Genomic DNA, 27,913 nt, shown 5'->3' with positions numbered 1-27,913 from the left:
CCCGTGGCAGTGACATCTTTAACTTCTGTGTCCATTCACCATTGTCAACTTGATAACTGCCTGAAAACTGGGGCTTAGGGCAATAAAAATTAGGTATTAGTTGCAGCATGTTATGGGCCAGAACACGTAAAAAACAAAGAAGTCTTTCTAATTTATTGTTTCACAACATAACAAGATGTAAACATTGACAGATTTATTTGAAGGGCTTGCAGGAGTCAGTGCCTCACTTGGATGATCAGACCCCTCCTCAGAGCAGAGCTGAAGTGAATTTTGTCAGTTTTGCAGATGAACTTCTTGTGAAAGTTGTTGTGGCAAGTTTTGGTGATGCTGATGATGCTAATGCTCACTTTTCTGTGGTCCTTTTAAGCTTTATTATTGCACCTCTCACCTTCCAGAACTGCTGCAGAAATGCATCTGCTGCAGACATAGAGCTGCAGGCACCAGCCAGGCACAACACAGGGGAAGAGTCTGGAGAAGGGTTTGGATCAGTCCAAACCACCCCCTGCTCTCAGGTAACACATCCCAAAAGCTCTGAAAACAAAGCAAAAGCGGTGCTGGGATTTATGGGCTCAGGAGCTGAAAGGGCTGCATTGATCAGGCCAGAACTGATGAGAGCAATGCTATATTGGGTTATTTCAGAATAATTTGCCTAAAATTAAGCATGGAAAGACAATGCACTCCTGCATGAGGCTGTTCAGGGAGCTGGGCTGGTGTGTGCTGTAGCATTTTCCAGCACTGCTCTGGCTGCAGTCCCTGTGCTTTCAGCAGACAGCAGAGGAGCTGGCTCACCTCTGTTTGTTTTATGAATGCACACACTCAGCCTGTCTGCAGCTTGTCAGCTTCTGGTGCTGCTCCGTTGGCTGCTTTGTACCCACATGTACAGAAAATGCATAGGAAAAGTATATTAATATAATTCTATCTCAACAGATTTAATTCTTAAATGCTACATATACTTGGTTAATCTCTCATTTTAGAAGTAGGAAAGGTTAGATTATAACATCAGGTTAGCTCTCTTTGAAGCAGGTAATAATTAAGTTGATTCACTGTTGCAATTACTGTCAAATCCCCCTTAATTACCACGGATTTTATAGCAGCTTCATTATACGTCTGCTGTAATGCATTGTGGCCCAAAGGAGAAGTGTTGCAGGAAATTCTGCATAGCATGTATAATTCTAACCTGCAGTTAAAGCTCCTAGTGAAAGCCTCTGCACTAAATTTATCTTTTTTTGACATTTTCGCCCCTATTATTTAAAGCAGTTGAGCTGGAGTAACACCACTAAAATATACACCTAACTTCCTAAGTGAAAATGGATCTCTTTACAGGTATGAGGAATAAAAATGGGGAAATTATAAAATTAGCAGTGAATAATCCTTGGGAACCCGCTCAGCAACAATGAAGAACACTTCTGGTCTGGTGTCAGGGGGGGAGAGAACCTCTGCCCCATAAGATGAGTCGTGCACCCCTGAACAGCCTCTGCTTGCTGGAGAAACCCTGCTGAAAACAGCTTTTGAGGCAGTAGGAATTTGCTGGAGCACTCTGCTCTCCATGGATATTGTCATCCATTGTCCCTTTTGCATTTTATAAACGGAATTTTTAAAGCAACTCTCCTTTTGGACTGACCCTCTGAGTAACTCTGGGACTGCCACAGCCTGGCGAGACTGCTGCTTCCTGGCTCACGTGTCACTGCTTGTTTCCATTGGAAAAATCTTTACAAATCAGAGTCTGTAAATTGAGCCTGCAACAGTTCAAAACAGATAACTGAATAATGTGTCCCATGGATTCCCTTGTAAGGAAGGAATTTACTCCACAGCATACATTAGATGCAGAAAGGGCTCCAGTGTCAGTGACACTATTGGCAGCTGTGTTAACAGTGAAGGAGCTGGCTTTGTACAGCAGTACAGTTATTAAATTTCTCCAGAGACCATGACTCATTAATCAAATATTCATACATCTCTGTAAATACACACTGAACAGAGAATACCCTCAGAGCTGAGCATCCCAGCACAAGTGCTCTTTCATGTGGCCCTGACAGAACCCTGAGAACATGCGGTCATGTTTTGCATTTCTAATGCCCCATGTGCTCCGGAGCACCCCAATCCCTAAAAACAGAACACAAGTGATCTTACTGATGGCAAGTGTTACACAGCCACAATTAAAATTGCTTCACTATGGCTTCATACCATCTTTTTAAAAGTGAGGACAGTGAATCAATTCTTCTGTTCTTTGTTTACCATCAGACAAGTAACTTTTTCCCATACGGATGGAGGAACCCAAGGCCATGCTCTTATTAATACAAGAATTTGTATTAGCATGAAAACAACAAACCAATGGTTGGACTGTGAAGGCCAAAAAACTTCATATATTTGCAAAGGCATGAGCTTGTTGTATTGAACAAATGCTGCATTTTGTGTTTCCTCACTGCCAGACAGAGGCACAGCTCACCTGCTCCAGATGTGAACACACCTTAAGTTTTGACCTTGGTCAGGTTGAGATCCCAGTTCAGAGCTGCAGCCTCTCTGTGAGCAGCTGAAGTTCTGCTCTCTGAGCCTTTGGAACAATTCAGTTTTCTGTTGGAACTCCCCATCCTAATCCATGGCCAGGACTTTGGGTTTGAGTGTTGCAGGTTCTGATTGATGCTCCTGCTCCAGGCTCACTGTGGGCTGAAGTAGAAAAATGCCTTTAAAGAGGGTTATTTTTAAATGGGGATAATCCCATTGCTGAATGGAGGGGTTTAAATTCTGTCCTGTTGTGCTCTGCTGGACTCAAGGGAACGGGGAATGGAAGGAATGACCTGAATCTTCAAGTCCAACTCACAGCAAGTGTGGCCAGCACAGAATCCCAAGTGGTTTTGGTAAGAGGAGGGATATGTACAGATAAATCCTGGAAAGAGGTGAGTCTCAGATTATATTCCTTTACAGTTTTTAGAGGCTGGGACATAGAATTCATCCCTGGAACCAGTCCCTAACTGCAGATTTGGAAGGGAAATTTGCATAAAATCCTTATGGCCCAGTTTGAGGATTGAGCTCCAAAAATACTTCCTTTTTAGTTCCCTTTCTAATAAATACAGATACTCTACTTAAGCACCTCCACAGTTCCTACCACATTCATTTCAGTGCATTTTAATTTTCCTTAACAAGGCTTGACATTTACATTTTAGAAAGAAAATCCTCTCCTATATTTAATTAGGGCACTGATTGAGACAGGATGGCAATAACCTCCCACACTTCTGGGTAAGACAGAACCCCCACCTTGCTCCAGGAGCCAGCACATGCCAAAAAAAGCAGGTTTGGGTATCTGCTGTGTGCCATGCAAACATCACAAGGCTGTCATCACAAACCTTTTTCCCTCCCGTCCTCCCAGTCCTGGGCATCCAAAAATGATCCCAGTCCCTTCCATGACCTTATCCACTGACCCAGCAAGCTGCTGGACATGGATAATCCCTAAAACATTGACTTTAACAACGTTCCCTTGGGGCACAGGGATTCACAGGCAGGATCAGAGTGTAGGAAAGGAGGAGATGGAGAGTAGGAATAACGTGTGGGTGCTGAGCAGAGCTCACAAAGCCTCGGCTTTAACACCCCCCTAAACACCCACCAGAGCTGGGTGAAAACAGCAAACATTTATTTGTGCATCTTCTTGCATAAATAAAACCCTGCTGATTTGCTTTGATGGCATTTACGAGCACATTTGTTCATAAACATTAGAGTGAGCAAGTTTTTATTTGCAAGAGTGTTCATGGCAAACAAAAGCCTCGTGAATTCTGGTGTGAATAAATACCAGAGAGCTCTCACTCGAGCAGGGCTGCTGCAGTCATTAAGTAAAGCTCTTTTTACTATTCACACAGTGGATTCAAACAATTACAGCTGCCCGTGGACTGCTTACAAACAGGGAAGGGAACTGTTTATGGAGCTCAGTTCATCCAATTAGGCAGCAGAAGCATCTTGTGAAGGCACCAAACTGCAGGGTCAAACCATGAGTGCCCAGGGCTGGATCCTGACCCCCTCCAACACCTCTTTGCACCTTTTTGTCAATACAAATAAGTTACCAGAATTTTCAGATCCCTTTATATGATGCTACCCAAGCTGGTGGGAGGCTGTCCCACCTCTGTGCTGCAGAATATTCTGCCAGAGGCTCCAGGCTCAGGGATCGTGTAAGGAGCTGAAATGCTGCTGGATGCTGTACCTGGCTGTGCTGCACAGCCTCCCATGCAGGGCTGGGGGATTGCACTCCAAAATTATCACTCCAAGGTGGGAAAGGGCCATGAAGTAACCTGGTCTCCTCTTGGAGGCTTCTGCTGCTGTGGCCTCCCTGGAAAAGCCCAGTGACCTTGGATGAAATGGTTGTGGAAACAGAATGTGGGGAGGGCTGGATTTCAAACCTGCTGTTTGTGTTCATCTGTGGCATTATTGACCTTTCATAACTCACTGATGGTTGCTTTTCACTCCATCATTCCCTTTAAGAGATTGTCAATAAGGCTGGAAATAAATCAGGTCTCTGGAGCAAGTCCATTTTCCTATTGGAATTAGCAGGGAACTGGAAATCCCCTCCCTGTCTCTGAACTGCTCAATTGCTTCACACTGAACAAAGCTTCAGGGTTTAGAGGGGTGAAAAAGCAAAAAAAAGCAAAAAAAAGCACAATATGCAGTAACAAATCAGGGTGGCCTCAGTTTTCCAGCTCTGCTGAAGCACAAGGGAATGGTGAGAGGGAAAAGAAGTCTTTAAAAAGAGGCATCACAAAGCCCCTGGATGGGGCTTGGAGCCACCTGGGATAGTGGAAGGTGTCCCTGCAATGGCAGGGGGTAGCACTGGATGGGCTTTAAGGTCCTTCCAACCCAGACCAGTCTGGGATTCTGGGATTCTATGAAACAAACTCAGTAATGGTTTGAGTACATTTCCATTTCCAGGCCTTCTGGAAGGTGCGCCACAATTCTCCAGGCTCTGTTCCCCTCAGCTGTCTCTACCAACATTAGTAAATAATTCCCTCTCCTAAAGGACCACTCTAGGAATTCCCATTTCAGGAGTAAACACGGGGCAAGCCCAACCTTCCGGTCCCCCCTTCCCAAGAGCCATCCCTGAGGAGCTGCTGCTTGTGCCCCACGGAGTCAGAGCAGTGCCCAAGGCTTCTCCCCAGTCTCCAGCCCAGCCTAAGCCTCCATGTTGGGAACGTGTCAGAATTCAGCTGCTGCCCTTCCTGAGTGCCTGGAGGGCGTTTTTAAAGGTCGGGAGTGTGGCTGGAGATGGGAGAGGCTGCAGAGGAAGGGGAGGTGGTGGTTTTCCCCACAGAGGAGCTGCAGAGCCAGGTCACACTGAGAGATCCCTCACCCTACACCCTTGGGCTCCCTGAGCTCCCAGGGCAGAACCAGCACCTCCAGCAGAGTTCTGGGGTGTATTGGGGTTTGGTCACTGCTAGGGAGAGCCAAGGTTTGGAAAACACAGCAAATATCCCTGCTGGAAAGGGAAGGCAGAGTCCCATGTAGCCATTGAGAGGGCTGGGCTTGTGTCAAGCTAATGTCAGATATTATAAACACAGAAAGAAATGTTCCTTGTAAGGAGAAAGGAAATGGCAGAAAGGAGTGAAAGTAAAGGTGGTGAGGTGGTAAAAAGCTCCGAGCTGCAGAGCTCATGCTTTGCCAGCTCGTGCCTGGCTCCGTCAGGCAGGTGAGGAGCCAGTGATTTGTGGAAGTCCTTTAAGAGACTCGGCCACTGCTGGGTGTGTGAGTAACTAATGCTCCTCGGGTTTGTGTTTGAAGGCAGCAGCAGCAACACTGATGACACGAATTAATTGCCTGGTTTTCAGCAGCTAATGCAGACGAGGTAAAGAGAATTACTACACGATTAACATAGTTTCCAATTAAAGTCCCCTGTAGTTACCCAAAAACATTAATTTCTAGCAACTTGGTAATTTAACTTGTGTCACCCCTGTATACAAGTGCACCAGGGCATTCTGTGGGCTTGTCTGTGCTTAAACCTTGTACAAAAAACACGATAAAAACCCCTGAAAATAGCCATGCATTTTAAACAATTATTTGTAGCAGGCTTTAAAGAAAACCCCACAGTGGTGAACTAAAGGATTTGCTACAAATTAAAGGAGCACAACCCAGATGCTGTTCTAGCACTGATACTTTTTTTTCCCTTAGAAAGGGGAAAAAAATTTCAATATTTAACAAGTTCAGAGGTGTTTCAACCATTACATTTTTAGCCAGTTGGAAAAAGACCGGGAGGAGTGAAACCATTTCACCCTTCCAGCAAAGACTGCTGTTGGAATGGCAGAGCTACATTTTCCTTTTTAACATTTCTGTGCTACAGCTCTTGTAATTCCATGTGAGCATTTCCATCCCAAGAATTCTGAGCCAAAGGCCTTTGAAGAGCAGCTCCTTTCTGCAGACACAGCTGGCTTAGGTGGGTCTGTGTACATGGGATTTTTTGAAGGTACCTGAATTCAGGTGGTGGAGATGTGGAAGAAGGAAAATTCATCCTTCAGTTCCCATCTCAGCTACAGCTCCTGCCCTGCAGTGGAAGGGTGGTCCATGATGGAATCTGCAGCACACAGGGAGGCACAAAGGCTCCTGGACATGGAATATTCCCTCAGCTCCTCTCCCCCTTCCCAGTGCACATCCATTGCACATTTGTGTCCTGCAGAGCTTCCCTCCCTCTCCAGCTGCACTGTAACAAAGCCACCGAGCTCCAAGGTAAATCTTCCCTAAATCCATCCCTGCAGGCTCCTGATGGTTCTCCCTGTTCTTCTGAGCACTTAATGCCTTTCTGGTGGAAAGGGAAGCAGAGAGGAGAGCACCAGTGGAACCAGATTAGACCAATTACACCCCTCTGCTCTGTGACAGAAGCTGTTAATGATGCAGCAGCTGATTGCTTTGCTTCTTTTAAACGTGAAAGCAAAGCACAACTTCGTGTCTCATTTCCTGTCCACTGTCACCCAAAGGAACCACTCTGAGGCTCTGCCTCATCTTTGCTAAAGCTGCATTTCCTTGTGCTTCACTCACCAGGAGTCTTCTTCTCTCTTCCAGCTCTGACAGCCACAATTCTCCTCATTTTGACATCTAAATTCCATAACTATGTTGTTTACTCCCTCTTCTGGGCTATTAATGAAAAATATGAAGATCAAGCCAAACATCCTCACACACCTGTTAGTAAAGAGTCGTATTATGCCCAATATTAGCAGGATGCAGCAGTCCACAGGTTACTAATTCAGACAAATAATGTGTGGGGTTTTTTTTCTTGAAAACAAATGAATATTTCGGCTTTTTGGAATATTAATTAACACATGCAAATGCACTCTCCAACCCTGACACAGACACAAACCTGGTCTAGTTCTGCCTGAAATCTATCCATTAGTCACTTCTTGCTCATAAAAGGCAAAAGGTGCTTTAATGAACAAACATGATGCTTATTATTTGCATCAGCAACACTTGTGCCTCTGTGCCTGAGCAGCACTTAGAACAGGTAACATTTGGTTTACAACACAACAATAAAATCTGCCTTTATTGCAAATAAACAGAGTATTCACACCTTACAATATTGTTTTAGATGCAGGATTATATTCACTCTTAGAGGATCTAATATTAATATAAAAGGCACATGCACTTCGTGTTTTCACACCTCTTTTATTTCCCAAGCAGCGTTAATATGGTTTTTAAATATTGCATTTACTTTGTTAAAACATGAAACTATTTCTGTACATTTGTTTGCAATCTGAGAACACACACCATCAAGTAATCATTTGTACAGTAACAACACGTATCAAAACAAAAAATCATCACAGCCCAGAATTTTCCACATTCACCCCCCTTTGCTTTGATTTAAAAGCTGCTCTGGCAGGAGAAGCCTCACCATTATGGTAGTTGAAACAGGAAACAAACACTGCTCTCTTCTAATAATTGTCTCCAGCTGCTTTGATTGGTTGCAGTTAATATTAATAGTATAACCTTTAAAAATTGTAGGGAAAGGTAATACTTTATCTTCACTCCTCATATTAAGGCTCCAAAGCAAGCTTAATGAGAAACCATTAGAAAGTCATACTGCTAAAGAGTACCTTAACTCACAATTCAGCCTATATAATTATGGCAGGATTGCAAGTGACACTGACTCCTGATCCATCAACCTCACCTTTCCAGCAGGGAGCTGCTCGGGATGTGTGGCAGGATGGCAGCAGAACTTCTGCTGGGGCCACACAGCTGAGACTTCTGCCCTTCCCACACGAACAACTCCAGCTGTGCTGCAGACAGGAAAAACGGGATCTCCACACCTCTGGATGTGCATCCCTGGCAGCCCTGCTCAGGAGGTGGCCTGGAATGGCAGGACAGGAGGGCACAGGGTGGGATTTAGGGACTGGCCAGGCATTGCAGGCACACCTGGCTCTGAGCAAAGCCGCTCCCTTCGCTACCACGACGGCACGGACACTCCTCCAGCCAGCAGTGAGCAAAAATAATTAGTACATACAGTAGTAACTGACATCTTAAGGACTTTTAACATATAAAACATTATCATCTTTATGAAAATAGACCCATTTCAGTACAGGCTTGCCTTTTGGGGGAGGAATTCAGGTACATTTTTTATATTTAAAAGGCAAGTGTTGTCCTGGACAGCTGCCGATGCTCTTGTGTAAAATGTCCTCAAAGCAAGACAAACTCCTCTGTACTAAATCTCTTTAGTCTTTTCTTTTCATCCTCGGAGAATAGGTCATTTTCTTCATGGAGTGGACTGGAAGCAAAGTCATAGTCTCTAGAATGACCCTTGACAAAAGTAAACAGGGGATACTTCTCCTTGGATGAAGATTTCAGCATCTACAATGTAAAACACAAATCAGATGAAACATTAATTGGAAATGAAAAAATACAGCAAGGCACTGATATATTCACCTGATGATAACTGCCAAGTAAAAAGTGCATTGTTTATCTTTATTATCTCATTAAAACCAAAGCACTGCACAATCCAAACATCTCCTCCTCCTCTTAGATATTTACTTCCCTTTCTCAGGTAGCTGCTAATTTCATGCCTATCCCTGTTTCTGTCCCACACAGATCACCTGTATGTGCTGTTAGACTCAGTGCAACAAAGATAAAAGGATAAAAGACAGAAGATAAAAACCTCTACAAAATAATTAATAGCCATAAGGGTCTCCTCAAGCACAGGTATGAATTCTGCAGCAACTGAGCATCCTGGGGAGGGATTTTTGTTGTAGAATCAGCACATGCAAAAATCAGTGTTTTATTACAAGTTAAAACTCAATCATCAATGTAAATAAGGCAGTCAGGAGCACGTGGCTCAAACCAGATTGGTGACAGTCACAGGGAACCAGGGTGCCCAAAATCTACTTATAAATCTATTTATCAATAAGAAAACTGAGCATGAGAAAAAGAGGATGGTGGGGAATGATAAATACAGAAACAGATCAGCAAAACACCTTTAACAGCAGATAAAACCCCACCAAATACTGAAAGACCTTTCAGGGTGTTTTTTCCACTGATCTATTTTTTATTTTGTTTTACTTTTTCTTACTTGCTTGGAAAAAACCAGTGCACTGTTGCAGTGACATGCAGAACTACATCAGGCTAGAGATACACACCATGCAGAACTAAAAATCACTGAACACGAGTTCGGGAGAACAATCAGTCTCAAACAGTAAAAAAGCCCTAAACAGATCTTTAAACAGTAAGAAGTATTTCAAAAAAGACAGTTAGGAGTTGAGGGGGCATTTAAAAAAATAAGAAAGAAATAAATCAATCCCAGTAAAATCCTGGGATTCCATTGCCTTGTGTGTGTTCAGCTTTACTGAAACTTCCTTCTCCACAACATCTCCTTCCATGCATTGAGGGAGGTGAGGAAACCCTAAACACAGGAACTGGGCAAGGAAATGCCTTAACAAAGTCCAGGGGAACCTGGTCCAGATTTGTGTAACTCTCACCAAGCCACACCCCAACAGTGACCACAGATAATCTGAAATTCTGAACAATTTGCAGTTTTCCTCGAGACACCATTACAGTGATGGCTAAAGGAGTTTATTGATAAAGGTCAATATTTTCAGTATTTCCATGTTAGAGTGTCACTGCTGCCACTGCAACAGGAATTCTTTGTGCTGAACTGAATCCATGTTCAACCCCCCCTCAGGTCCAGTTCTTCTCTCATTTCTGTTACCTTTGGGCCACAAACAGGCAAATGCAGCTCTGTAACAATCCCAAGGGATTATTTATTTTCTGGCATGGGTTTGGATAGGGAAACAATTCCCAGAGGGGAGCCTGACTGTGGTTTGGAGGGAGTTTCACCCATCACTCCACTTGGGCCTCAATTCTGATGCCCTGATTTCTCTCTCTCTAAACATGTAAGGCCCATAAGGTTTATCCTCAAGTAAGCTAAATATTTTCTTTCACCTCTTATTACCCAAAAAAGCAATGAGAACCTGGATTTTTTAGTCCAGCCTCCGCAGGGCGCATTGGGAATACACTGAGCTTTATAGTTCAGGAGTTACCACACTAGAATTGCAAACAAAGGGAAAAATAATGGAAGAGGAGGGAAACACAAAGGAAGTGAAGGAAAGATTGAAAGATCAATTGATAGAATGTTTCTGACATTGTACCTCTATCCAAACTTTCCTCTGCTTTCAAACTGACACTGCCTGAACTGTATTTATATCAAATAATGTCACTAGTATTAAAGAGCTCCTATCTAAAGCACCAGGATAATAACTCCAAAACTTGGATCAGCTAAGAGTATGTTCACAAATTGTGTTCAGGAAAAAACTGCACTTAATCCCAAACTTGAAAGAAGAGAAATAAGGAAATAGGAAAAAGAAAACTTCCACAGGAACCAATTTTGTAATGAGATTTGTTTATATTACGTTATTACATTCTTTCTTCTATGTGACAGAATAGGAAAACAAGGAAGAACAGAAACGTCACTATTTAAACTTTCCATGGATCTGCTGCTTAGGAACTTCTTTAAATCTATTTTACACTTCTCTGGGTAAGAGTCAAAAAAACAACTTCAGCATCAATCCGTATCTATTTATTATAAACAGTATTAAGTTTTAAAAAATGCTTCTTTGGCTGTAGTTCTAATACCACTTATCAGGACATTCCAAATGCTGGACAAACATTAATTCCTTGTGCTGCTGTGGTAACTGCTATGGTTGGAATATTTACATTGTGCCCATCTGCTGCTGCTGCATCCTTTTCACAGAGTGTTTTTTGAACCCACCAAACACAGAGCAGCTCAAAGGACACATTGATGATGCTGCATTTCATATCCTCACACACTGGAATAACCAAGGAGAACAAAACTTGATTCCAACTGGACCTAAATGAAGGCAGAGCAGAGTTTTTCCAGGGGAAGGTTGGGGTCAGACAGATTTGCTGGGTGGCACCTGCTCCGTGGAGCTCAAACCAGAGCCCTGCACTTCCCACCAGAAAAAGCCACTTGTGCTAAGGAGAAATAATGACCAATTTGGGTTTGCTCCAACACTTCCCTTCCAGCCCCAATCCCTGCCCAGGGCCGGGCTGCTCCCCAGCATCCCCCCGGGCCGGGGCAGCCCAGCTCGCCGGGCTGCCAGGGACATTCCCACTTCACGAGTGCCACCTCGTGGGCCCGCCCGGCGCCAGCCCCGCATCCCGCTCTGCCGGACACCTCCCGCAGCACAGCACAGCCCCGGCTCGGCCTTACACAGGGGAAAAAAGGATGGAATTAACAACAATCTGCATTTCCGACAATGGTAAAAGCAGTCATAAATGCCACAAAAAGAATTATGTCTGCTTAGAAGGGCGAGGCTGACTCTCTTCCTCTCCCCACACCCCCCTGTTCTGGCTGACAGAGGGATTTGGGAACTCCAGCACCTACCTTGGTGATTTCTTCAGAAGCCTTCTCAAAGTCCTGCACAGTCCTACAGTAAAATCCTATTGTGCAGCTCGGATCCATTTTTTTGAATGACATCTTTTTGGGAGAAGGACAGTGGAATGACTGCAAGTTTCCCGATTAAAAAACATGAAACACACGGTTACGGTCGGGCATGGCACAGATCCATGCATTTACTTCTGTCCCCACCAACAGCTTTAAAACATCCAATCCCCTGCATCACCTGAATTAAACCCCAGCACACACTTTGGAAGGCATTTCTCCCACTCCTCCAAATATTCAAGTGATTCCACCCTTCCCCAGCCGTGTAAAATCTCCTGCTGTTGAGGCTGCATTCCCCAAACTTCCCCACACCACCAGGTTAGTTTGGAATCTGTCAAAGCTCTGCTGCTCCCAGCAATACTTTATGAATATTCCCAAGGCAGAGAAGGTGAATGCTCTTCTGCAAATTGAATTTGTAACAGCTTTTGCACTATCTTACTGCTTTACTACCACTGCCCAGTGCCCCTTCCCTCCCCCAGCCTCTATAAAAGAGACATAATGGAATAAACCAACCTCATGCATTTTCCTTCAGTAAATGAAATGGGTTCAAAAACCCACAAAACACACAAAAGCAAAACCATATTACAGTGATTCACAAGTAGGGGAAAACCAAACATGCCCTGCTTTACAAATGGGTTTTTCCTAACGTGAAATCTCTTTCCCTGACAGATGATGCCCCAACAGTGCTGTGAACTGATACTTTCAGCAGCCCTGCTGTAAGAGAAAACAAACACAAAACCCCCTTCCCCACGCTCCTCACTCAGTTTATCAGAGGAAAAATAAGTATATCCCATCTACCCCGATTCTGTGGTTATTTATTACAGGAACTGCAGTTTTGGTGAAGCTCATTGTCCAGTAAGTGCAATTATTTCCTCACTTGCTCTCAAAGGGAGCCGGTCCCCTCTATTCTGCCTCTAATGCAGAGGATGACCCATCATCCTCCCTCTATTAAATCCCTTTTTTTGCCAATCACAAAAATCAACCCACAGAAGACAGCACTGGTTCCCAAATCCGAGTGTAACCATCCCTGCAGCAGTTTTACAGAATAAAATACATTGTTCTTTCCTGGTGATTACAAACCTGAGAGGTATTTCTGTAAAACCTCTGCTAAAAAATATCTGCAAAGATGATTAGGGCTATTCCTGCTAGATTCATTTCAGTCACTGCTTTTTCTCCTCACTGTTCCTATTTCATAAACAGCAATTGTATTTTTAATATTAATTCCTGAGTCATCAAATGCATAAATCAAACCCTGCCTTCCACATCCCATTCCAGCACCAACCCTGTCCCTCCAGTCGTGCTGCACGGGCAGGGCAGGAGGTTTAATGCTGCACAAATCACTGCACAACAAAGAGAGAGAAGTGGGGAGGATTTTTTTTTTCCCACTCCTCCAAACAAATGGATGCTGGAAGCCAATACAGAGTGGATTGATTTCCAGCTTATTCTGGACAATTTGTCAATTTTGAAAATACTCCCCACAGATAAATCTAACAAGCAACTATCCACACTAAGAAAGCAATTTCTGTTTACTTTTGACATTTCTGGACAAAGATATAATACTATTAAATGCACCAAGCATTAAATTGCAATCTATTTTCCGTCTGCAGGAAAGCATTAGGATGCGATCAAGCCAAGCTGGCAGCTTGCATACCTTCCAAACACAGCTTAAAACCTTGGGATTATTTGGAAATTCAGATTAATGCCAGTCTGCAGCACAATTTGGAGGCTGAGTCATAGGAACAGAACCCAAAAAGATGTGTATTTTTTGTAGCTTGGCCACTGCACCACGGCAGGACCTTCAGGAAGTCACTTCAGCTCTGCTGCTTTGTGCTCTTCCCACCTTTTGTCTGGTTTTTCCCAAACTGTAAAATCTTCAGAGGCACTGGAGCAAAACACAGTTATTAGGATAAAGGGGAAGGATCTGGGTAATCATCCCAGGCAGAGTTGGCACTCACCAACTCTTCCTTCAAATATCTCAACGGGGCAAACCTAAAGGCATCTCTAAATACAACCAAACTGCCTGGGTAGGATGTTTGCTTCATTCAGAACCCTGTCATTTCCTAGAGAATCTTCCACTTCTGTGTTATGTAATATGCTAATTCAAGCATTTTGTTAAATAATGAAAAATAGGAAAGGTTTGCTTGAAGGACTTGACATCAGCCCTGTGTAGGTCCTTTGAGATGGTATATGTGTATATAGATATTTATATAAGTAGTTTTCCTAAACACTATTTGATGGTATTTTGCTCCAGCTCTTTCCTGAAGCACCCCCAGGCTATTCCTACTGAACCAAGAGCTGCTGGAAGTTCCTGTGGAAGCTGGGCACAAGACCAAGGTGAGTTTTTGTGGGTGGCCCTGAGGATGTGACTGTGAGTACTGAGGCCACTGAGCACTTCCTTGCAGCTGATAATGTTTTCCCAGGGTATCTGTAAACTGAGTTCTCTAATCAGCTCCTTTAGCTCCATCTATTCTCCTTTAGCTCCACGTATTTCCAGGCTCCTACTATTGAATACAACAGGAATTCTCTCCCTGATGTTGGTTACAATTTGAATTAAAAAAAAAAATTAAATGACCAAAAAGACAAACTTATCAACCCCAATTCCAAACAGGTTTAAGATCTACAAATATCATCTATTTTCTTTGATGGAAAATTACTTAAATAAAGTGATCATCTATTCTGGAGATTTTATGATCATTAAAAAGAAAACAGATGAAGATTAATGAAGTAAAAATTAAACCCCCATATTGAAATTTAACCTCTGGTCATTTTTGTTGATTATAGGCCTATAAAGAAGGGCAGGACATTGATAAATAACATGTAACTGTAAAACCATAAAGCTGCAGCTAGCTAGAACATCTCTAAATAATTAGTGTTTGATTCATATGGGAAGAAAACAGTGCCAGGTCTATATCCATAGTACCTCAAGAGGGAAATCCTTTATGCTGACATCTACAAAAGATTGGCAGTAATGAGGATCCATGTAAATCAAACTGTCATCTGCAAGGACAAAACAGAAGACAAGTAATTCAAAAAAACACCTTATTATTACACTGCTTACAATCCAATTTCTATGCAGAACAGCTGGAAAAAAAGCCAGTGAGTAACTGCTTGCCAGGCTGATACTCATTGACTGAAGCACAGGTTTTTGCAGGACAGATTAACTTTTGCATAATCAAATATGCTTGTATAAGCAGAATTTTTATAAAGTGATGAAACTGTCATTTAATTTTTGGTGATAAAATTACTTTTACAAACACACAATTATATTCTGGAGTTTGCATATGAAAAATGTATCGCCCTGCTTCATCCTGACAGCAAGAATATATTGCTTGTCATTTAGGCATCAACTAACACCACTTAAAGCAGGAGAGAGTAAATACCTAAATAAGAACTGCCAGGCAGGAACAGCAAACGCTCCTCAAGTTTGGTGAAACAGATAAATTATGCCTTGTTTATGCAACAAGGGAAATTAAATGTACATTTTACAGAATCCAATTACTCCGTGGGGTAAATGACAAATGGCTGGACTTGGGGAGATGTGATGAATTAATAAGGTACTCATTTTGCTATTTTAATCACGCTATTTCCCACTGCTTCGATATTAACTTCCTAACTCTGAGGGAAAAAAATATTGAGGAGACATAACACATTAAAATACTAACCTTGGAATCCAGCAAAGTAATAGGACTGCTTGGGTTTGCCACCAATAATGCCCACACAGTACTCCAGGCTTAGAATTCCCTGAAACAAGAACAGGAAATCATTAGGACAGCGTTAACCAAAGTATTAAACTGAATTAATATATTTGCTCTTTTAGGCAAATGGCTTTGGTTTTTTTTTAAAGACTGACTCCATGACTTCCTGGGGCTTGACCAAAGTGAACCCACACCAGCAGCTATTCCAGAGAAAGTCCTCCCTTCCCATGAGATACCCACACGTTTTTGGGGAGGAGGCAAAACATCACTCCACAAATTGAGCACCAGTCCCACAGCCCAAATATACCAAAGTATTGAGATTTCCAGCCTCCACACACATTTACATTCTGTGCCCTTGGGGACTCTCTTCTTTTTGCACTCAAATGGAGAAGTCTGGCCAGAGCATCAGCTTCTACATCTTGGGGAGAAATGCCAGTTGAAGTACGACAAATTACAAGGTCCAGCTCTAAAAAGAGTTGCCCCAAATCCAGGGAGGAGAGACACACAACTGACAGGCCCCATAAATCTCCCTGGAGGCTGCCTGGGAGGGCAGAGGAACCAGAACCATCTGAAGGCAGAACTTCTGGGAAAGGGACATTACTAAGTGTAAGTAGGGAACTTTTCTCTCAACAAAATGATTGATATTGTCATACTACTAATACCAAGGCTTCTCAAGATAAAATTTTCCCTGCTTAGATAAGGATAAAGTCACTCAAAAACCTCCCCTGAGATGCTACAAAGTCAAATCCAGCAAGGTTTATACAGGTTAAGGAAGAGATGCTCATTTAAAATACAAATGAGAAGGTTTCCTTAGAAAACTTATTTTAAATACAAACGAGGAGGTTTCCTTAGAAAATGCTCTGAACATCACAGAACATTCAGGCAGATCAGAGGCAAAGGCTCCAAGAGCCAAGGAGGGCAGAACAGAGAGGGAGCAAAGCTCCTCAGAGTAATGGATAACTGTTTAATCTATGGCAAGCTTCTTGTAAAAGTGAATTATAAAAAATTTATCAATTTTCACCCATAAATATAAAATCCTTTGTAGAAATTACCTCTTGTGCTACATTCTAAAATCTGCATTTTTAACTTAAAGCCAGACTCCAAGAAATGTGGTCACTTCTTGAGAACAGTCAGGCAGACACTGGAGTGACTGATTCAGGCAATTGAAAGCCCTCTTATCACAGCCTCCATCAGGCTGCAAAGGGCAGGAACAGCCCTGGGAAGGGAGCAGCAGGAATCACACAGTGGAGCCAGCTGAAAACTAAAACTTTCCCAAACCAACTGTCTGAAAATACAAGGAAAATAATCAGGGAAGAAGAACAATTTAAGTCCATCACTTAAAAGCCTTCACCAGTCTGTCTCCCCATGCCAGTGAAAATCAAAATGTTTTCCTGAAATGTTGCAGTGAACAGCCAGCCACAAAAATAAGTCATGTTACAGACTCTCAGCTTTGGTTCACGCTACTGCACTGGGGTAACTAAAAATGAACCCAAACTTTAAAGACAGATAAAGAGGAGCATGGAAAATGAAATAAAAGCAGCAGGGCTAAGAGAAGAAGCTCTTCCCTAAGAGGAGCGAGAGGCAGGATTACAGCACATCCTCAGGTGTCTGCAGAACCTCTGCTGAAAAAACCACAGCACAGACCTTCCCCCCTCTGCTTTCTCCTTGAGTTTTCCTTTTTTCCAGCTCATTTTTATATGGGATAACTGCTTGCTACTCCTGCATCACTGTCCTCAGAAACATTCATCCAGGCAGGGAAAAAACAATTAAGTAATGACTAAAGGTATCAAATAATTGCATGGGAACAAATAGACAAAAGAAAATGGGAAGAACAGACAAGCAACAACTTTAAACCATTTGAACCATTTTCTTATTTAAGAAAATAAGGAACAGAGTAAGGGAAGGAGTGTATTTGTATTTTAAAATGCTGCCTGATCCTTAGTTACATATGCTGTTAGAGTCCTGCTATATTAAATTACCATTTGTAATTTGAGCCACTGCATTAATGTCTTTTCAGGTGGCTGCTGGAGGAGCAGGACAGTTATCACTGCTTTACCAAGGGACATCATGTGCTCTGCAATTATGTCTGATCTTGTAATAGGGAAATTTAAAATCTGTAAAGTCAAACTTTACAACCTTCAACTGTAAAATCCCCACCACACGTTTAATGGGGAGAATTACCCTCGTGAAGTCGCTTTTCATATCCCCTTGTGCTACTCTTTGAAAAATGATTGAACTCTCATTTCATACCTTTACAAACTCCAAGTAGTCTGTGTTTGTTCTCTCTCCACCGAGTCTCACAGGAACCAATATAATTACAGCTTTTGTGCCTGCTTTCCCAGAATCCATAAAAGAACACTGTCTGTCAATAACATCTGAGCTGTAGACTGAGAGACACAGGAACATTAAAATTTCAAATATAACCTCTAGTTTTTGGAGACACACCTCCAACGTGGCATCACAGCGTGACAAACTGAAACTGCAGCCCTTCCAAACCTTGCTGTCCTCCTAAAACACAACCCAGGTGACTCAGAACCAGTGCTCTGCCTCCTCACTCCCAGCAACATTCTGTGGGATGGGAATTGCTGCTGCTGAGCTGCAGTGCCAAGGAAATGCAGAAAGGGTAGGTTAGGAGAAAGCCAATAAATATTTATTGCTGCAGATAAATTTCTGAAAGGAATAATTAAAACTTGAAAGCCTCCAACTAACAGAAACATCTCCATGTAAAAGGAGAAGAGGCAATAATTGATTTGCTGATTTGGAATTGCACTGTAAGATACCAAGCAAGCAATGCACAATCTGCACATATCAAGAACCCCTTTGTCTACGTAGTCTCAATTTTGTGGATCCATTTCAGAGGGACTTTTTTTTTCCTTTAAAGCTCTATTGTTAAGTGCTAACTGAAAGGCAGAAAAAGCATCTAAAATGTTTGCAAAAATCTACAAAATCACAGTTACCTGTACAATCCTGAGCAACATAGACTGTTACTCCTTGCAGCTCAGGGTCTCTTGCTTCTTCAACAGCTTTTCTAAGTGCAAACACAAAAATATTTAACTTAGCTTTCATTTAAAAAAATTAACAATAAACAAACAAATTATTTTGGTTTTGAGATGTAGGAACCCAGAGTCCCAAGAATATTTCTCTGCCTGTTCTTAAGGGTTTTTACTGGTTTTTAACAAACAGGTTGATTTTAATTGTTTGGGATTTCTGAGGAGGGGTTATTTTGTTTAATTCAAGACACCTTCCCTTCCTGGTAAATGCAGGTGGTGGGGTGGGGATTTTTTATTTGTTTTTAAACACTGGACACCCAGATCCAGCCTGTATGGCACCATGTTTTTCCCAAGCCAAAATGACAATGTCTGGCTATTTAGAAGAAAAAATGAAAACCACAAAAAGGCCCCAAATCCCAAATTAACTTACAATTAAATTCATATTGACTACTTTATTTCTTTCTAATGATTTTCTGTCATGTATATTGAAGATAAAGGCTAAGTTTGCTGACAAAAATACTATTTTCAACTCATCAGATCTCTTTATTTGACCTTAGTTCATATAACAAGCCACAAATTAGCACCTGGAAATAAAAAGCTGCAAAGTTTCACCAAAACTTTCAAAAAGATAATTACAATATTAGACTCTCCTCAAAAGACTAAGAGTAACAGACCTAAAAGTAAAAAGAAAATAAATGTTGACAGTCAGAACCATGGTCATCAATCAGGGGCAATATTTGTAAAGAAAGGAAACTGTTCAAAATTGAGGATTTGCCTTTGAGTTCAACACACACCTGCATTAAAGGGCCACTATCCCTTTATTCCCCACTATATTTTGAGGAATGGTTTAATACAGTCATTCCGAAGTTATGAGGGAGCTGTACATTGTTAGTGCTGCTGTAAGAGAGAAAGAGGCAGGAAAGGAAACCTCTGCCAGGCTGGAAATCACCCCTGGGGCTGTGGGGAGTGTAACTCTGCACCAAATCCCCCCTGCTCCCATTAGGAGACAAATAATTTAATAGAGAATTTATTAAAGCAAGCAAAAAGAATTCTGACAGCTTCCACCATCAGAAAAAAGTAGAATAAACCACGTTAATAATGCTTAACTCCTACATCCCTGTTTGCATCTGCATGGATGCACAGCTGATTATTCCAGTACAGCTGCACTTCAGATTAATGTAACATTTACATTAAATATCAAAGTCTTCTATTTATATATGTATATAAAAATATATAAGTGCATGAACTTTGCCTTCTGCTGCCTAAACGATTTACTAGTGATTCAGTTTATAGGTAAACAGGAATCCACTAAATAAATAAACATATAAGAGTACAAAAAGACCCCAAAAACATTCACAGAATTGGATATCAAGCCTCACAGCATGGGGAAATTTGACTTTCGACTTTTTTTTTTAACCATGCTGAATGTCACAGACCCTTTACTTTTACTGGGATATAATTATAATATTAATAGTCCCATACATTTACAGTTTCACAAGAATTTGATGTGTGCAAAGAAATGCTGAAAACATCAATTTTAGCTCTGACATTTCATTACACTATCAGTACATTACAGCCCCCAGGTTACAGTATTAAAAAAAAAAAATCTCTAATGTTATGCATGTTCCAAGGTTGAAAGAGTGGTTAGTTTTTAGAACATTTCATTAAATGCAGCTCTACTTAAAAAGGTTTGGGAGAGATACTTGGGATCCTACAAGAAAACAGGAATGTTGTCTTTTTTCTTGAAATAAGATTGACAAAAGCTCAGCGTTCAGTTCTTGCACCTGCTGCTATTTCCCTTCCTGCCTGTGAAAAAGCTCTGGAATTGCTCCTGATACGGGTGTTTTACAAAGCTAACAATGAACAGTTTGCTGCTCAATTAGGCTGAAGTAATCTCAGGACACTCAGAAATGCTTCTCTGTGATGTAACACAGGAAAGGAACAGAGAATTGAAGGTGTTTTACCTCAAAATGTGTGCGACCACGGCGGGCCCGTACCAATCCCCCGCGATCTTCCCGGACTTCTTCCCGTATTCTATCAGCTGGTGCAGCCCAAAGGCTGCCACTGGGGAGTCACCAAACCAGGAGATGATTTTCCTGTGATAAACTTCATTCCTCATCTCGGTGACATCCCAGCTCCTCCTCGCTGGGCCGCGCTGGGGCTGGGGCAGGATCTTGGGGTCCCTCTCGGCCGTGAGCGATGCCTCGAAGGAGGCCGTGAGCTTCCTCACGGTGTTGCTGGTCCAGGACTCCAAGTCAGAGCTGTCCATGTCCAGTGCATCTGGCCACACCCAGGCTGCAGCAGGAAAGGGGAAAAACCATATTAACCTTAATATTAATTAACTTTATGGCGTAATAAGCAAAGCACTTCTCTTTGTGCCCCATGCTCCTTAAAGCAACACTGTGTATTTTACATGTCACTGTTAACAGGTCAACAAAGAATTCCAGTAGAGTAGGATTTGCTTTGATTTTCTGGTGACCATCCCAGTCAGCTGAATAAACAAGATACACCTGATCACAGGTTAGAGCTCTCTTACATATTAAATACATGAACATCACTTCAGTACTATCCAAAAGCCTTTTATCTGTGTCAAACAAGGAGTTTCAAAAGCTCTTAATTCTTCTTATTTTTCAGTTATTTAAAAAACAGGCAGACCTGAGGAATTACTGATGTAAAAGCAAACATTTCTCCCTGGCAAAATGGCAAAGTAGATCAGCAAAGAAACAGGCAGGATTTTTTTATTCTCTAAAGTAATTAATTCTTTTAGATTACAAGGCAAACTTGTTTAAATATCATTCAGCACAATATCTTCAATCTGCTTTTCCAGCTGAATGTTTCCCCCATGGATGATGCATCCCACACAGCATTCCTCCTACAGAATGAGGTTCAGCAGGCCCAGGGATGATGCCTGGAATTCTCCCACAATTCCAGCAAGTACTCCCAACACAGACCCAGCTCAGTGTAACATCCTCACAGGCCTTGCTGTTCTGGACTCTCAGCTTCACATTTCAGTCAGTGTCTCAAGCACAGGCATTTCAAAATAAAACTTCATATTTAAAATCAAAACTCATTCACAACATCATTCAGCGATATCTGGAACATTCCACATGGCAGTGGAAGTGTAAATACCTCACCTAGAAACTTCAGGCAAGTTTTGCTTCCTAACAGAAACAACACCATTAAAGCAGAATGAAAACATCTCTGGGAAAAGAGTTAACAGCCATGAAAAACTTCCTGTAAACACCTAAATGTGTTTCCAAAGCTGTCCAGACCTCATAAGCGCTTTTCAAAAGATAATTCACCAGCTGTCAGAAGACCAGGTGAGGAGCAAAGTAGTCCAGAAAGACCATCCCTACTCCATCTTTCTGTGGATTTGGATTGCCACAGAAACAAGAGCACTCTGGAATCACCCCATCACTTTCCAAATTAGGATGCAAGGGGGACATGCAAGGAATTCTTTGGAACCATGGATTTTAAAGATAGAAACCTGGGGCTATTTTGTTTGGGATTACTTCCAAACGAGCCATTACACACTCCTGCTCACAGGGAGTCTTCTGGGCAGGTCTTGAATTTCTTTTAAATGTATGTATAAGAAAAGTGATATTTAAGGGATTTGTGTTCTCAGCAGAAGTATTTACACACTTTTGGATATCTGCAGTTAGTTGAAAAGGATAATGAATGTTTTATGACTTAAATATCTACAGCCAAAGGAACATTCAGCGAGCCAATCCCACAGTTCAGTCCTGACACTGCCGGGAATGGAGACTTTGTGGTGCAGCTGGGTTGGGACTTTGTTCCCAGCTTACATCAGAGCTGCAAGGCAAGAGCAAAGTGTTATCAAAACAGGCTTTCAGAAGGATCTTCTGCTGAAGTATTCCTGGGATCCCACAAATGGCTGAGGAAACAATGCACTGTGTTCTCTCAACGCAGCCGGGCGGCTTCAGGCCTGTGCCTTGGGTCATTCTGACACCAAGCAATGGATGATTGTTATGAAAGGGATTGGGAATGGGATGGAAAGAAAAGGTGTTTAACTCTGAGAACCTAAAATACCTCTCTGCAGGACATGGACACTTAGCCTGTGACAGCAGAGTGTCCCACAGCTCCTAAAGCTTCAGCTGGCTGTGACTGTGGGAGGACTGAGACAGACAATGGTAAGGAAAAAAGGGAAGTTTCTCTCTAAGTACATGGGGGAAGGGAAGAAATGACATAGTGAATGTTTCAACACAGAGCATGATGTATTGAAGTTAGATTAGAATCCTTCTAGGAACTCAATATATTAAGACCAGAAGAAATTCAATAATGGACAACTTTAAAACTGATGAAAGAACATCACTTCTGCCATAGCCCACAGCTATGGGCTGGGGAACTCACTTCTACATCTTGAGTTCAAGAAACAATCAAATTTCAAGAGAACTGGGCATGTGCATGGGTAAGAATACCCAGGCAGAGGGATCACACTTGGATACTGGAAAATCCCCAGAAGTTCACTCGGGCACACTTTGGTTCTCAGAAATGGAAGGATAGGACAGCTCAATCTCTGATGCAATGGGACAATTCCAACAGTAATGAGAAGCCCACAACCAAACCCAGCTGGCCCTTCAGATCTGGGATAAAAAAGGCCACTTTGGTCTCTACAGAACGCCTGTGCTGATGCAAACACAGAGATCTTCTCTCGTAACTCACCTCTCCCAAGGAAATGAAGCATCAGGCCCTGAGCCAGCAGCATCTGCCCCGTTCTCAGCGTGCAGCCCCAGCCACAGTCTGTGGTTAAAGCAGAGCCCTTGATCTGAGGGAATTCCTCTCTGTACGTCAGCCAGATTCTAGAAATGAAATCTCTGCGGAACTCCTCAACGTTCCCTGAAATCTCGGTGTTGATTTTATCAAAATTGGACCCATCTGTAGAGAGCTCCCCAGATTCTGCAAGGCAAAGCACAGTTTAAGTTCTCATTTGTTATGGCACTTCTGTTACCAGAAAGCAAGCAACAAACACACAATCTATCAGAAAAACAGGGCAAATTTACAAAACCTAACAATTGCCTCAAATACAACAAAGGAAAATTGGAAGACAAACATAACAGAAATGTGTCAGATTAAAAAAAAAAACGAAAAATCCAAAGAGCAATGCAGACATCACTGTGCCAGTGGAACCACTGACCTGCAAGTAAGTGCTTAATTCACCCAACTGTGAATGGTCAAATAGAGAGAGAGACTTAAGGAACTGCACACTGGAAAGTGATAATGAAGGTGTTGGTGTAGTGACCCTGATCAGGTATTGCCATTATTTCCATCAGGAGCTTTTAGAAAGAAAATCTCCAGCTGATGGTAAATGAAGTGCAAATTACAACACAAATATTTACAGAAAGCACACGGTTTTGGTGTAAAATCTGAAAAGATCAGGTCAGGATTGGCTGCATCAGAGGTGGACATTTATGTGAGTATTTTCTAACCTTTTCATATTTACATTATGGATTTGGTAATTGTTAATGCCAGTCTTTCTGGAAGATTAAAAATATCTCCCCAGAGCTCCAGCTGAGGAAAACTGGAATGAGTGAAGTGCTCTGTACTCACCCTCAGTTTTGAAGTGGTAACATTTTCCCAGGAGAAAGACTGGAGAGTTTCTACTGAAGTAAGTTTTTGTTTTCAACACCCAACCTAGAACAGATGCAGAACAAATACAAATCTGGGACTGAAGTATTCCAAAAGGAAATGCTAACAGCATCTGGCTAAGCCAAAGGTAACTCTTGAAAGGGGAATAAAAACAAAGTAATGAAATTGGGATTTGGTCTCATAAAAAATCCTATATAAGGTGCAATGGCTACTATTTCCTTTCAATCATGTGATAGTCTTAAAGAAAGCAGAAAAGAAAGTATCTTCTCATCTTTCCAGACATCTCCAAAGCTCAGTTATGACAATTAACATTTATCAGAAACCTGGAGGTAAATCTGAGCAACCTCAGTCCTAAAAGGAAAGCAGAAAAATCAAGGACAGATTAGTAAAGGGCACACGTGAAAATGTGACTGCTCATAAACAAATTACTGTTCAACTGTGGAGAAAATCTTACTCAAGGGTAAATTCTTCAGCAGAACTTGTATTCACACACCATCCTATTTTTTTTCCATAAAAATACATTTATAAACAAATAAAATCTTTGTGCAGATGATTCCATATTATCCCCATTTAAAAGCCTATGCAAATCTAGAGTAATTCTCATAATATATTTACTGTTTCCAAAAGAAGTAATTTAAAATGAAATTATGCAAGATTTATCTGAAAAAATGAAAAGCTAAGAATTTTTTTAGTGGGGCTAGTTTATAATATCAAAGAAAAAATTGTTGCAAGGGCCATATTGCATTTTTAGTATTAATTAGTTATGATTCCATTCATGTCAACCAGAAACATTCCATTCCTTTTAATGAGGACAGATCTTACCACACTCTGTTCCACTTACTGTATTTCATGTTGTGCCATGCAGACATAAACTTTGATTTGATCTTTTCTACTTCATCTGTCCCTGTGGCCTCCATATTCAAATTCTAGAGGAAAAGCCATCGCTGTCTTGTAAGGCTTTCAGTTCTGCTGCTGCAAAAACCAAAATATAAACACTCAGCATCCCCACTTAAGCCCAACATGGCCAGAAACAGCAATAAACTCACAGAACCCTCCACCACCAGGCACTGAGAAGCAATCCCGTGTCCCATGAATAAGTAATAAAATAATTTAATTCCAAATATACACCAATAAAAGCACTACACAAAGCTAAATAAAAGATAATGTTCTCCAGCAGCTCTGCCTTGCACCACAAACTGCTCTAGAGCACAAAACCTGTGCTGGCACATGAGCACACTCGTTTTATCAGCCGTGAGGTGGAGAGGTATGATGCAGCTCACTAAATAAAAAAGATGCTGCTCTTTTCTGCTGAAAACAAAAACCACTTTTTGTGTTAAAATCCACCAGACTGCAGGCTGATTTTGTAAAAACTCCTTATAAATTTAGCAAGGAAATGCATCTTTACTGGCTTTTTCTGTTCTGCAAGATAAGACAGATTTCACCTTAAAGCAACCTGAACTGGTAACAACACAAAAAGAATATCTACTACCTTTATCCCTGTTCCTAAGAAATCTGGGAAAATGGGACAGAACCCCCTCCACAGTCCAGCTGCCCCATTTGTAACAGGAAGTTTGCTATTCCTCCACCACGTGTATTCTGTCAGTGGTTCACCTTGAAATACCTGACACACAAAGTTTTCCTGATGGTATTTGGTGGCCCAAACCCTTGCACAGGCAGGTGAAAGGTTAAGAGCTCCTGCTTCAACAGCAGCTCTTGTGGGACATCACTGAAACCTTCACAGCATTTTTAGCTTAAGTTCTGATAGCACCAGCTGATGATGTAAGCAACAGTGAACTTCTTCATTTAATTAAAAAACGTGGGCCAGGAGAAAGCCTCCTTTCTTTAAAAGGAGAATCTAGAACTGTATTTACCTTTCCATGTGCTATTCTCCACTGAATTGGGATCAAAATCAGGACAAAGACTAAACCGTGTCACTTCTCTCCACTGGGAACATATTTTAAGGAAACCTAATCACTGACAGTGTAATTAAGGAGAGGGTGAAGAAGTCAGGGTGACAGCATCACCTGAGCCTGAGGGTACTCACACAGATCTACTTTTTGGGGATCTGCAATCTGCTGCTCAAACCACCCCTAGCACATCTTGCCACTATTCCCTAGTATTATTTCATAAAAATCTGCTTCTTGACAGAATAAGAAGCAATGCCAATTCACAAACATGAGGGAAGACTGACTTTTTTCTGGTGAAAATAATAAGTGTCTACATCCCTGCTATGGTTAGCCTTGTGTCAAGCTGGGGAAGGAAGAAAAGGAGAATTTCAAGCTGGGTTTTAACTTCCTGCCTTTTCCCCCCTCTTTTTCCTTTAGGAAAAAAAGGAAAGCCTGACTGTCTCACCAGCTCTAGACAGCAAAGCTGGTAAGATGAACTTCTTCAGGAGGTGTGTTTGGTCCTGCCTTTCCTAACATGATCCATCAGCAACAACCATTTATACAGACACCCACTGATTGCCTTAAAAACCAATTCTTATAAAAGCTTCCTCTGACTAAAATTAGAACTGAAAGAAACTCTACAGTTCTGAAAGGGCTCGAAGACAAAATTATGTAAATGAGAAAGGAGCTCATTTTCTTTTACAAGACAATGGTCACCACAGCACATTTATCTTTTCTCCAGGTACATTTCTTCTCTGATATTATGCTAAAGATGCAGAAGGGGTTTCCAAGAATGCTAAGGCAAACCAGATATATTTTTTTTCAGTAGGAAAACGCAGGTTCTTCCCATCAATGCAAGAAAGCATCAGTAAGAGCTCCACCGAAATTAATGTAACAGCACGAGGAGAAGGTCCCAGGGAATACAGATTCGAGCCCAATGGGCTTTAATATCAAATTATCAAATCTAAATATAATGGTTTTATCCCGAAGTTGCCTCATTTATGAAGTTCTTTAGATACACGTCACGAGGATGATGTTCCCTCAGGGAGCAGCAGGACACGGCTGGAATTGAAACCCCAAGAGGGATCAATAGCGGGAAGCGGCTGTTTGTTCACAAGGATGGAAAAACACCCCAAACTCCCCCAAAACCAGCGTTTGTTTTCATAAAACAGCGGAAAAGCAACGCGAGCTGCCGGTGAGACCTCAGCGGGAAAGATGAATGAAGCCTCAATGGGATAATTGTAAGATAAATTATCTCTTATTAACTAAGACTTCCCTGGTTTTCAGTTGTACCTTGAAGGAGCCCGGAGCGGCAGCGGCGACAGTCAGCGAAACCCACACGGAACAACGACGGCGAGCAGTGGCCGGAGGTCATTTTTAAGGAGCTGCAAACACATACGAGGACAATTAGAAACGATACTTTGAAGCCGGCTCGGAAAGAAAACCAGATTATTCCTTAATCCTGCAGCAAGGACGGAACGCTTCGCCCAGGCAGGACTCGCAACCAAGCAGGAGCCCACACACACCGCGGGAACGGGATCGGCGGCTCCCGGCCCCACAGGACGCGGCGGCACCCGAGCCGCCGCCGCCAAGGGCCCGTCCCGCCGCTCCCGCCCGCCGCTCAGCCCTCACCCCTCACGGAGCCGCCTCCGCCATGCCCGGGGCCACCCGGGCAGCGCGCGGCCTCCCGGCGCGACTCCGGCCGCGGCGCAGCGGCGCGCGAACTACAACTCCCGGCGGGCGCCGCGGCTGGGGCGCAGAGGGACGGGCTGCGGATGCGCGCGGAGCACGCTGGGAAGTGTAGTCCGGTGGGAGTGCGGTGGGGAGGCGGGA

The 27,913-nt window shown here is 42.3% G+C and overlaps 1 protein-coding gene across 3 annotated transcripts; it reads right to left on the bottom strand.

Annotated features, from left to right (window-relative positions):
* Positions 1 to 7,604: 7,604 nt before the first annotated feature.
* On the bottom strand, positions 7,605 to 27,832 carry ATG4C (autophagy related 4C cysteine peptidase). 3 transcript variants are annotated; one of them, XM_069023578.1, is made up of 12 exons: positions 27,713 to 27,832; positions 27,374 to 27,465; positions 25,036 to 25,166; positions 24,156 to 24,239; positions 23,271 to 23,504; positions 20,552 to 20,882; positions 18,555 to 18,625; positions 17,848 to 17,984; positions 15,565 to 15,643; positions 14,823 to 14,899; positions 11,846 to 11,965; positions 7,605 to 8,799 (listed from the first exon to the last, which is right to left on the bottom strand). In XM_069023578.1, the coding sequence occupies exons 3-12, from the start codon at positions 25,109 to 25,111 to the stop codon at positions 8,629 to 8,631; spliced, it is 1,380 nt and encodes a 459-aa protein (XP_068879679.1). In that variant the 5' UTR covers positions 25,112 to 25,166; positions 27,374 to 27,465; positions 27,713 to 27,832; the 3' UTR covers positions 7,605 to 8,628. The 3 variants fall into 3 exon arrangements, with proteins under 3 accessions (XP_068879679.1, XP_068879680.1, XP_068879681.1); XM_069023579.1 differs by lacking the exon at positions 27,713 to 27,832 and having other exon boundaries at positions 27,374 to 27,630; XM_069023580.1 differs by lacking the exons at positions 27,374 to 27,465; positions 27,713 to 27,832 and adding an exon at positions 25,816 to 26,240.
* Positions 27,833 to 27,913: the final 81 nt, after the last annotated feature.

Source organism: Aphelocoma coerulescens, chromosome 8 (genome assembly GCF_041296385.1).
Source record: "Aphelocoma coerulescens isolate FSJ_1873_10779 chromosome 8, UR_Acoe_1.0, whole genome shotgun sequence".
NCBI lineage: Eukaryota > Metazoa > Chordata > Aves > Passeriformes > Corvidae > Aphelocoma > Aphelocoma coerulescens.
Note: the sequence above shows the minus strand (reverse complement) of the source record. Positions and strands in the feature narration are given on the sequence as shown.